At 34.7% G+C, this 12,772-nt stretch overlaps 1 protein-coding gene and 1 long non-coding RNA gene across 4 annotated transcripts in view; one reads left to right on the forward strand and one right to left on the reverse strand.

Annotated features, from left to right (window-relative positions):
• Positions 1 to 4,370, forward strand: part of LOC135798981 (protein dead ringer-like) — a 48,658-nt gene extending 44,288 nt beyond the window's left edge. For all 3 annotated transcript variants that reach the window (XM_065311989.1, XM_065311988.1, XM_065311987.1), the window contains exons 5-7: positions 1,348 to 1,531; positions 2,009 to 2,676; positions 2,739 to 4,370. In XM_065311989.1, coding sequence (XP_065168061.1) covers positions 1,348 to 1,531; positions 2,009 to 2,676; positions 2,739 to 2,875 — 989 coding nt within the window. In that variant the 3' untranslated portion in view covers positions 2,876 to 4,370. The remainder of the gene's footprint in view (positions 1 to 1,347; positions 1,532 to 2,008; positions 2,677 to 2,738) is intronic.
• A 5,623-nt stretch (positions 4,371 to 9,993) lies between these two features.
• On the reverse strand, positions 9,994 to 11,381 carry LOC135798513 (uncharacterized). Its single transcript, XR_010549724.1, has 2 exons — positions 11,245 to 11,381; positions 9,994 to 11,185 (listed from the first exon to the last, which is right to left on the reverse strand). It is a non-coding gene; the product is annotated as an uncharacterized lncRNA (long non-coding RNA).
• Between the last annotated feature and the right edge of the window lie 1,391 nt (positions 11,382 to 12,772).

The following is a 12,772-nucleotide window of genomic DNA, read 5'->3' on the forward strand; positions in this document are numbered from 1 at the left end:
GAAAGGATATCGTATGTGCGTGCGGCGCGCGGATATGAAATTTGTATATACTATAGATAATTATAAAACGCACAGAGACAGTCAAATAAATTACCGCCGATACACGCGGACCATCAAACATCTTAATTAATGAGCATCGCCGTTTGATCTCGCTTAATACTCGCACGTCGCGCGCTCGTGCCGCACACGCTCACGCATAAAACTAAAACAAATTTTCCGTCTGCATGTCCCGATGTTTTCATGGTCTTTTGCTAGCGATTGGAAAGATTATTATAAATGATGTCGGATTGTTATGCATATAGCATTTCAATTGCACAAGATATTGCGCTGTTAGGGGTTTATTTTCGAATTGTTCTACGAGCGTCGGCCTCGACCCAAATTTATTTCATTTTATTTACTGTTTCATTATAAAGTCGTAAAAAGTTGGAGTTTAATCGGTGTGAGAGGAGTTTATTACACATTTCATTTTGCACGCCGCGAAATAAAATCAATTCACGGCTAGAAACATTTGTGGATTATAAATTATTGTATGTGCTGACATTTGGAGTCGTTGTAATTGTATTTTTGGACAATTTAAACATAGATGGCGCTGCGGTGTATTTGTTCGAAATCATATATATCTAGGTGATGCATCTTTTTGATGGTTTTGAGCATATGCGCATAGAATACTGACATCGATGATCTGTCACATGATTTATATAGTTTTTTCAAAATTCGCGCCAAATTCAAAATACTTCTAACTGTTGTCTGCGAGTAAATTACTTGCTGGAAAATTACAACTCGACCACAAGATAATTATTAACAAAAAAATGACATCAATTGATGATTTATTTCAATAAAACACTGACCGGATGACCAAAAGAACCTACAATGTATTAAATTTAGCCTTTTGAATACCATCCGATCATTGTTCCCATGCGGTCTCGTGCCGAGACTTGTTCGGCACTCATCTAACATATGCGGATTACAGTGTTTTTGATTAATAAATGTCACCGGAAGATAAGTTATAGGCTCAGACGTCTAGCACTCTCACCACACTCTCAGCGAAACGCGTCGGCAACTTCGCGTTTTACGATCGCATGCAGGTCGTTCGTTCCGTTTCAGAAGTAAAATACGCACATACGGGCACAAGAAGCCCTCTCAACGCCAACACGATGAAAAGGTTGCCTTCTTTTCTTTCAAATCATAAAAATCACTCGCTGAAACTCGCCTGATCAAAGCGCATTCACAGCCGTCGCAACATTGTCGTCCAGCATCAACAAATCAACATTATTAAATATTACTTGAATACCAGCATGATTTACGACTTTATATCTGTTTTAATAAATTATTATTCTTTGTTTGCAGGCACACCAATCAACAGGCTGCCGATTATGGCGAAATCAGTATTAGATCTCTACGAATTGTATAATCTAGTAATCGCTCGCGGGGGACTCGTGGACGTCATCAACAAGAAATTATGGCAGGAAATTATCAAAGGCCTGCATTTACCCTCCTCGATCACATCGGCGGCTTTCACGCTTCGCACACAGTAAGAATCTTCATTGCTTTAGCTTGTATATTGGTATTTTGTTTGGAGATTATAAGATTATGCGGCACGCGGTCAGATATATTAATGATATATTTGTGCATTATGACATTCACGATTGAATTCCACGATTTCAAGATAGATTAGTGATACGTTAAAAACATGTTTTGTTTGTTATTCTGTCGTGTGCGTGCGCGGTTCGATTTTGTAGCCGCATTTATTCGTTCGCTCTTCTTCATCTTTATCTTAATATAGAACGGATCATTTATCTCGACAGTGGTGCTTGTCATATGTCAGACACCGGGTTTTCATATAAATAGCATTAGTTTGAATTCGTAGCCCGCAACTTCGTTTTAATGTGCTACTAATTCGAACAACGCGCGCCATAACAACGCGCCAATGAATTTTTTGTAGCATATCATGTTTCCACACTAAATAAAATTACGTTTATTAACAATCCGTTTTGTTTTATCTCCGCAGATACATGAAATATTTATATCCATACGAATGCGAGAAGCGGCGTTTGAGCACACCGGCTGAATTGCAGGCGGCCATTGATGGTAACAGACGTGAAGGACGTCGCAGTAGTTATGGACAGTATGAGTCTGTGCAGAGATCTCCAAATCCATCACAAATGTCTCCACTGTCGCTGGTATCACAACAGCAGCATCTAGCTGCCCGAATGAATTCGGTTATGAGTGGCGGAATCAGTCTTCACAATGGCGCACATCATCCCAGCCATCCGACACCTTTGGGACAACCGATGAACGCAGGTCCTTTGCCCGGTTTAGCGCCCAGTGAGTTCGAGGCGCGGATGATGGAGTATGTGAAGTTGTTAAACAAGGAAATCAGAAGTTCGGCGTCAACGCCGCCAAGGCAAGGTGATCTCTCACCACCGATTGCCACATCACCTTTGAATCCACTCGAGATGTCCCGAATGACATTGTGGAATCTGTATAATAATAATCAACCGCCGTTGGAGCCACAAAAGGAGGCTCTGAACTTGTCGGATGCGTCGCCGCCGATGATCAAACGCGAGCCTGAGCATCGAGATTCTCCGCCACCAGCCAAAAAGTTCATCAAAGACAGCAATGATCATCCTGCTAAGATGATGGCACCCAGTACAAACATCAAAATTAACAGTCGAGGTAAACAGACCCACAGAAAAACAATTTTTACTGTTTCTAACTTTTTTCTTTAAAATTTCCAGGTGATGCTCGCAATGGTGACAATTCTTTGGTGGTCAGTATGGAGCTGAATGGCGTCACATACCAGGGAGTTCTCTTCGCACAAGCAGCCTCAACGCCGAATATAAATAGCACAGGGCGGACGGTGGTGGCATCGTAAATGTTTCCTATGTACCCATCATCATCCTGATCATCTTAATCATAGTGTTTATATTTTACAATTCGTGCCGATTTTCATGGAAACATGTCTAGATAGGGTATTACTGACGCTTCACGTTTGTTTTCTTCGAGAATGGTTCGTGCTTCAAGGACGCGTCAACACCGACACAGATTTGTTTACTTTTATTTATTGAAAAATTATATTTGGTGTTTGACAATCCGATAGAAGTCACACATCGCTTTTATCACCTTCATACCGACTAAATGTTTAATACTAGATATTTCTAATTTTAAGTGATCAGTGGTTATATATGTTATGCACAAGTAAATTGTAGGACGTATGAAAGTAGTGAATGTTGAGCGTTATGTAGCTTTTTTGTAGTATGTCTTAAGTTCTGACAGGAGATCAGAATACAAAATGCCAGTTTGTACATGTATATTTATTTTTGCATTAGATAGTTGGAATATTTTTAACTTAACTTTTAAACTTATACTCTAATACTGTAATCGAATGTTATGACATCAGAAACAACGCATAACTAGTGTAGGTAATCGTATCATATTAGTGTCCTGTTCATTGTTCCGAATTTTTCAGTATTTTCCCCTTTGATTTAACACGTAGTATGTGTGTGTGTGTCGTGCTGAACAATGATTTTATTGTGAAATCAGTTACGAGCGACTGATTTAGTTTAAACATAGTGTTGTAGGCGTCATCCATAGAAGCGTAATGGAATTGTAAATAGTTAAAAGTTATTTGTCTATGGATCCTACTTTTATTATGACTACAAATTGCAATTAGGAGCTTATTGCATGTTAATACTTGAGAAAGGAACCATATCATTGTAGTATGGAGGCAATCTAAATGTTGTTCAATTCAAAACTAAGCAGCGGTTAATGTGCGTATTTACTTAATTAATATATTGCGACGAAGCTGATGCGGTAGCAGTTTTGCTATGGAACGAACCGAGGGTATTTACTGGTTTTGGACGAAACATTTTAAACAATATTTTGTACCAAAAAGACTGTTATTTTATTGAATTTTATTGATAATTGTGACTTATTTAAGAGGTACGCCTAGTTACTACACGAAACAAAACTAACTATCTAAATGCATTACTTACTACTTTCTTCGTTCTTTACGAAATATTATTTGAATTTATAATTTAATCATTATTAAGCATAGTCTTATCATAAAGATAAAACAAAAGATACACATGTTGTAATGAATCTTACAAACAACAATTTGTAGCAATATTAGATTTATGGTATTAGTGTTATGCGTTTCTTTTTTCACTGATAATTAGAGAAAGTATAAGAAGGAGAAAAAAGTAATATTGAAGTAAACTTATGTGAAGGAGGAAAACTAAGCTGTACATTATTTCATTGTTCCAATTTTAAATAATAATGCGTAAATGATATATGGAAACCACATTCGATTTGTGTGGAATGTCGTTTCAATAAATATTTAATACATTAAAGTGAAATATAAAACTGAAGTGATCAATATGAGAGAATATGCTGCATAGCTAGCGTACGTACCGGTTTGCTGCAACGCGCTTATCAGTGTGTGTAAACAAACAACTTTTTCTATCGTTTTCAGCCAGCGCGCTGCAGCGCAATTTTAGTATATTTTTATCTGATTGAGAATCTTCCAATCTTTCATAATCAACAATTCGTTGGTAGCTATCTCTTTTAGTTTAAGAGATATGAATTTTTGAAAATCGTCGAAAAAAAGTATCAAGCACCCCCCCTTGGCAATTTTTTTCTTAAGATTGAAAATTTCATCTCACAGATTTCCGTTTTAACTATTCTATCTGATAGAGATTGGTCCGTAGATTAAGACGCTGCGATCAGAACTTAATTATCTCTTTTAGTTTACGAGATATTCGCGATTGAATAAAATGGGCAAAAATTGCAAAATGTCACTTTTTAGCACTTTTAGTCGCGTTTTTCGACCTTTTACTGTAGGAAATATAATTATTGTATATTTTTATCTGATTGAGAATCTTCCAATCTTTCATAATCAACAATTCGTTGGTAGCTATCTCTTTTAGTTTAAGAGATATGAATTTTTGAAAATCGTCGAAAAAAAGTATCAAGCACCCCCCCTTGGCAATTTTTTTCTTAAGATTGAAAATTTCATCTCACAGATTTCCGTTTTAACTATTCTATCTGATAGAGATTGGTCCGTAGATTAAGACGCTGCGATCAGAACTTAATTATCTCTTTTAGTTTACGAGATATTCGCGATTGAATAAAATGGGCAAAAATTGCAAAATGTCACTTTTTAGCACTTTTAGTCGCGTTTTTCGACCTTTTACTGTAGGAAATATAATTATTGTATATTTTTATCTGATTGAGAATCTTCCAATCTTTCATAATCAACAATTCGTTGGTAGCTATCTCTTTTAGTTTAAGAGATATGAATTTTTGAAAATCGTCGAAAAAAAGTATCAAGCACCCCCCCTTGGCAATTTTTTTCTTAAGATTGAAAATTTCATCTCACAGATTTCCGTTTTAACTATTCTATCTGATAGAGATTGGTCCGTAGATTAAGACGCTGCGATCAGAACTTAATTATCTCTTTTAGTTTACGAGATATTCGCGATTGAATAAAATGGGCAAAAATTGCAAAATGTCACTTTTTAGCACTTTTAGTCGCGTTTTTCGACCTTTTACTGTAGGAAATATAATTATTGTATATTTTTATCTGATTGAGAATCTTCCAATCTTTCATAATCAACAATTCGTTGGTAGCTATCTCTTTTAGTTTAAGAGATATGAATTTTTGAAAATCGTCGAAAAAAAGTATCAAGCACCCCCCCTTGGCAATTTTTTTCTTAAGATTGAAAATTTCATCTCACAGATTTCCGTTTTAACTATTCTATCTGATAGAGATTGGTCCGTAGATTAAGACGCTGCGATCAGAACTTAATTATCTCTTTTAGTTTACGAGATATTCGCGATTGAATAAAATGGGCAAAAATTGCAAAATGTCACTTTTTAGCACTTTTAGTCGCGTTTTTCGACCTTTTACTGTAGGAAATATAATTATTGTATATTTTTATCTGATTGAGAATCTTCCAATCTTTCATAATCAACAATTCGTTGGTAGCTATCTCTTTTAGTTTAAGAGATATGAATTTTTGAAAATCGTCGAAAAAAAGTATCAAGCACCCCCCCTTGGCAATTTTTTTCTTAAGATTGAAAATTTCATCTCACAGATTTCCGTTTTAACTATTCTATCTGATAGAGATTGGTCCGTAGATTAAGACGCTGCGATCAGAACTTAATTATCTCTTTTAGTTTACGAGATATTCGCGATTGAATAAAATGGGCAAAAATTGCAAAATGTCACTTTTTAGCACTTTTAGTCGCGTTTTTCGACCTTTTACTGTAGGAAATATAATTATTGTATATTTTTATCTGATTGAGAATCTTCCAATCTTTCATAATCAACAATTCGTTGGTAGCTATCTCTTTTAGTTTAAGAGATATGAATTTTTGAAAATCGTCGAAAAAAAGTATCAAGCACCCCCCCTTGGCAATTTTTTTCTTAAGATTGAAAATTTCATCTCACAGATTTCCGTTTTAACTATTCTATCTGATAGAGATTGGTCCGTAGATTAAGACGCTGCGATCAGAACTTAATTATCTCTTTTAGTTTACGAGATATTCGCGATTGAATAAAATGGGCAAAAATTGCAAAATGTCACTTTTTAGCACTTTTAGTCGCGTTTTTCGACCTTTTACTGTAGGAAATATAATTATTGTATATTTTTATCTGATTGAGAATCTTCCAATCTTTCATAATCAACAATTCGTTGGTAGCTATCTCTTTTAGTTTAAGAGATATGAATTTTTGAAAATCGTCGAAAAAAAGTATCAAGCACCCCCCCTTGGCAATTTTTTTCTTAAGATTGAAAATTTCATCTCACAGATTTCCGTTTTAACTATTCTATCTGATAGAGATTGGTCCGTAGATTAAGACGCTGCGATCAGAACTTAATTATCTCTTTTAGTTTACGAGATATTCGCGATTGAATAAAATGGGCAAAAATTGCAAAATGTCACTTTTTAGCACTTTTAGTCGCGTTTTTCGACCTTTTACTGTAGGAAATATAATTATTGTATATTTTTATCTGATTGAGAATCTTCCAATCTTTCATAATCAACAATTCGTTGGTAGCTATCTCTTTTAGTTTAAGAGATATGAATTTTTGAAAATCGTCGAAAAAAAGTATCAAGCACCCCCCCTTGGCAATTTTTTTCTTAAGATTGAAAATTTCATCTCACAGATTTCCGTTTTAACTATTCTATCTGATAGAGATTGGTCCGTAGATTAAGACGCTGCGATCAGAACTTAATTATCTCTTTTAGTTTACGAGATATTCGCGATTGAATAAAATGGGCAAAAATTGCAAAATGTCACTTTTTAGCACTTTTAGTCGCGTTTTTCGACCTTTTACTGTAGGAAATATAATTATTGTATATTTTTATCTGATTGAGAATCTTCCAATCTTTCATAATCAACAATTCGTTGGTAGCTATCTCTTTTAGTTTAAGAGATATGAATTTTTGAAAATCGTGAATTAGAAATATGTATCCTATTCGTAGTTTTAAGTAAGTGTAATTAACGGCTGTCCTTAGCAGGATATTCCGGGAAATTTGTGTGTTAAAATAGTACATGTTCATTATCCGACAAAATGAATTTAAATAAGTGTTCATCATAGTGCGAGTTCTCACACACGTGTTTTTTTGTTTCAGTCCTCTCTTTGATTTCCTGATGCACTGGTAAGTTTGTAAACGTTATTATATCATAATTACAAATTTATTTTAAATCGCATGTAACGTGAGTACCGTAATGAAACAAAATTGATGCGTGCCGTCGGATGCGACTTCGATCTACCCGTAGAGTATGGTCGTGTCAATCGTCGGTTTAATAACGTGAATTTTTCCTTGCTTGCATTTTCTTTTCATTTCATAAATCTGCAGGCTCTTTAACGTATTTTCGTAGTTTGGCAATTAATTATTGAGAGTAAGATATATGTAAAAGACGATTTAAATTTCCTTTCGCGTGTGTGCTTTAGTTGCCGTCGGCGGACACATTTTGCCTTGCTTGTGGCGTATCTGGAGAATCCATCGCAAAGAAAATTTCTAGCTCTTTATAAATGTAATTGTATTTTTGTTGTTTCACCCTCTCTAATCGTGAATCTAATTCCATGCATGGAAAATTTTGAATTTTTTTATTAAATGTAGCAATTTTCTTCTTGAAAATATTAATTTATTATATTATTATTAATTTTCCTTGCTCTCTAATGTAAAACTGACTAAATTTATTGGTTCCGGGTTTTCTATTTAAACTTTGTATTTTATTTTTAAATGTAGGAATTTCCTATTTGTAACACCCTGTATGTTTGTTTTTCTTGATTTCCTATTATAAGTTTTCTAAATTTGTTATTCCCGAGTGTTTTCTTCTTTGAACTATTGATTTTCTTTTTGTAACACCCTGTATATATGTTTTCTTTTTGTGTCCGTGAAAATTTTGCTTTAACTGTCGTCTTTAGTATTTTCCCATTTGCACTTTAAATTTTCTTTCTGGAACACCTTGTATATTAGTTTCCCTGATCGTCGAGTGAAAACGAGCGGCGTTTGTAGTGTCCAGAGTTTTTTGTTTGCACTTAAAATTTTCTTTTTGTAACACCCTGTATATTTATTTTCATTGTCAATAACATAGAAAATGAACTATTTGCTAATTTCATTATTCCGGTAGAACTGTACGTAGTGCTATTTGCTTATATGTGCGCGGCTTAGCAGGTCGTAAGTCCTGTTTCAATATGGCGACATGTATTCTGTTGACTTGCAAAGTCTAAACTTGTATTCTATTGTTAATAAAGAAATAGTAAGATATATTGACTTCTTTGATTTGTGTGTTCGCCTTCTATCATTTCAGGAACAGGTCTCTAAGAGAGTTCCCTCTCTCAGGGGATGATCCCCTCTATAAAAATTGTTAAGGTAACCTGTATGATTTGTGTACTCCTTCTTTCATTTCAGCAACAGGCGACTTAAAACTTAGAAATATTTTTATAAGTTCTTAAAAGGATGTCCTTATAAGGAGTTCCCTCTCTCTGGGGGTGATCCCCCACCATAAAAATTGTTGATATGCCTGATAATTTCGGGGATGAAGCGCAGAGACATCGTAGCTGTAGGATGGGCCGGGAGCAATGGACGGACTGAAGCAGTGGGCGATCGACCAGAGCGCCGAAGGCGCTCTGGGAGATCGACCTGTGACTGTCTTATAACGACACGTGCCAAAAAATTTAAAAATCTGATCCTCCCCTGTTCTCTTTCTTCGATCTCCTCCTCTTCTCTACTCTACTCTCTGTTCTCTTCCTTCTATCTTCTTCTATTCTCTACTACTCTCACTCTTCTATTTCTCTGTTCCCCCGTTCTCCATTTACTTTTATTTCAATTTCTCTTATATTTCGTTGCAATTCATATATGCAACCCAAATTACACCTGATATTTTTATATTTGAGAAAAATGCCTTCCATACCTGAGATTCGATCCGTGTCTGCTAGCATGCCAGCAGGTGCACGTCTCCACTCGACCACCGAGTGCTTTTATCATTGTTATTTGATTCTTCTATTTATGTTTCTACTTTTATCATGTTTTAAAAACAACAACACAACACAACTATGTTGCACTCGCTCCACGCGCATAATATTTATATGCAATATAAACTAAGACGTCGTTAATACTGAAAACGACAAAGAGGATACCATAATGAAATATACATGAGATTATAATTTTACATAGTGTTTTATTGACAACAATAATAATAGATACATTTCTTAAAAGTACAGTTTTAATATCTAATTAGCTACTCCAAAAATAAAATATTACAGTACTTACATTTTGAAGTAAATCTGGCCGTAACCCGAGAACACCATGTAAAGAATCTTGAAATTGATTTCTATGGCGTTGTAATTTTATTTACAACCATCTTCCATAGAGCCATTTCCTAAGGAACCGTAACCTAAATAAAAAATTATAATTAGTATAAAGATGAAAAGTTTAAATCTAGAAGTTTAAGATTATATGAGAAAAAATACTTAGTTTATAGGTAGATTTACATCGATTCTATATTTACATATAACATGAGTTACATTTATAAACACAACACAAGTGCCAATGACGATGTCAATACAATATATCTACAGATTAAAACATGTTTCTAACAGGTTACAGTAGAAACGTGCACACTAATACTAAAACATAAACGCAGAAAGATTTGCACACAAGAGAAACAACAATAAACATCTACATATTTAAACAAATACCCAGGTATAACGTTGTATTAAATACAAATGTAATACTACTTTTCGAAAACATACATTTCCAACATGCTTCTAAACACAACACTAGAAAAACGATGTCTATCTTACTAGGCATTAAGTTAGTGTGGAGCACAGAATAAAACAACACAACTAAAGTGCAAGAAGAATAATCTGGACAAAAGTAAAACTGAATGGAACTAAATACATAGAAGTAACAAAGAACAACATTAATACTATATGTAACTATTCTCTAGGACTGAACACACAAATCCCACAAAGAACACACATATTTAATACAAATATTAACACTTAGTACATCGATTATAAATACTTGTTCATTTTTCATTACACTTTTTATCTCCATTAGCATTGACATCAATTATCATTTAATTTCTCTGTGTGAATGCCCGAATTAAGCTTTAAAATATCATAAACCTGAATTTAAAACAAACGAACTTATCTTCAGAGTAAGACAGAATTACACATTAAAAATGCAAACTAAGATCATGATTCTTACATTACAAATGGGGCGATAGAAATCTTATATCAATTAATTTTCTTCCCAATAAAAGTCATGCGCTGTTCTTTAACTCATTTAGATTTAGAACAAACATTTTAGCAAGCAATTTACCCCGAATATTAAATATAAAGCTACTTTTTTAGTACTTGGCACTATTATACGTTAAACACAAAGCCTTGTACATATCTTCTGACCAAATTAAATATTTTGGAACAAAAATTAGAATCAAGAAATTAGTGCAGTTAAAATTGGAACTAAAATGTCTTTGTCCTTACGTTAGATTGTTAACAAATTTATTCTTTTATGAAACAAAAATGATGATGAAGAGGAATTTATAAATCTTCTCTTGCTCTCCATTCTGCTCAAGTCTCGTAGACGCGTCTGGTAAAATGAATGAATGAATTTTGAATCTGCTTCCAGATCTCCGTAAGGCCTCGATAAAAAATTAAACCTAAAAAAGACAATGTTAATGTACAATTATTCAAATTTAAAAAATACTAAACCACTTACATTTTGAAGTAAATCCGGTAATCAATCAAAGTGAAGCTGTTCCCTGCGAAACTCTTACATCAGAAAAGTGATGAAATTGATTTTTGGTGGAACCGTCCGTTGTGACGAACTATTTTCGAACACAAAGTGATCTGATGTAAATAAAATAAGCATTATTATAACATAGAATAATACCGAATTTAAAAGAGAATAATATCAGAACTGCACAAAGGTTTACCACAAAAATAACAACAAAGAAATTAATTTTAATTTGAATTGAAAAAACTTAAAACTCGTTGATGCTAGCGCCATCTAGTTGTGAAAATCAGAAAGTTAATCTAGCGACGAAGGAAATTACAGTTTTCTGTACTATTTAGCTACTATTTATAATAATTGCGTGCCCCCTCGTCAGAGGTCGCTAGGATACACGTTTCGAGATAAAATAGCGCCTGCAATAATCGCAAGATAAACAAAAGCTAAAAAATCTCAAACATTTATAATAATTAATAATTAATTATATTTAATTAATATAATAAATAACAATAAATATGTCAATCGGAGAAATGTCTCCTAAAACATCTGTCCGCTTTGATTTCTGCAATTTTATCCGAAACTATATGCGCGCTCTGTAGTTTGTACAACAATCAAAATGTGGAATATTAAATCAGCGAAGCTGACGTATCACGCTGCTATAAAACGCGTCTGAATTTTGCAACGGTGCGCCAAAATTGCACAATGCACAAGTGATAAATACCACCGCCGGGCGCAAACATCACGGCAATAAATCATTCAGGCGTAAATTTAATGTTTAAAATAAACCGCGCCGGGTCGACCGCCGCCACCGCCGCACGTTTAAAACGTTCGGGCGGGCAAACACCTACGTTTATGTCTAACAGTGTCGCGCTCCGGCGGCATTAGCAGCGTAAGGTATCCCCTATTAATTAAAAGCGCAAAGTTTCAAGTAGTTTTGTTGTGTAATTAAACCGTAATATCCCGCGCGTAATGCCTTTGACTTATTTAAGCAAAATTATCGCGTAAAAGCGGATAGTCGTTAGACGCTCTTACCCTTTGTTCGGCAATCAATATGCTGCTGCGATTAAGCGACGTTCTAACACTTATTTATTTATTATCGGGTCGGGGCGCTGTGCTCACGATAATCACGCGCGCCGGGTTATCAGCGTGCGCCAACGAAACGAATTGAATATCGAGCGCACCTCTTTTCCAGAAAATCGATTCGTTTTGAATGCCTATGAGATGAGAGATTCTAGTCTCATTTTGTATGCCTAATGATCGAACTTAAATGCGTCTAATAATTTTTAATTGGATAACTTTTTAATTGGCAGCGACCTTTTCTATGGCTTTCGCTTGGCGCCGACGAAGATTCGGAGAAATGCAGATTTTCCTAGTTTGGATTTGTTTGCTAAAGGCTTTCATGTGCGCGCGTAGGGGATCTGCTACTTTGTGATCATTATTAGCGCGCTCTACCACAATGCGAATTTCAACTTTCTAATCGATTCGTTTCAAATTGCTGATAATTAAGATTCTCTTC

This window comes from Atheta coriaria, unplaced genomic scaffold, assembly GCF_025399875.1.
Source record: "Atheta coriaria isolate IRGN ID8LTWV9N9 unplaced genomic scaffold, Caltech_Dcor_3.1 hic_scaffold_9_pilon, whole genome shotgun sequence".
Classification (NCBI taxonomy): Eukaryota; Metazoa; Arthropoda; class Insecta; order Coleoptera; family Staphylinidae; genus Dalotia; species Dalotia coriaria.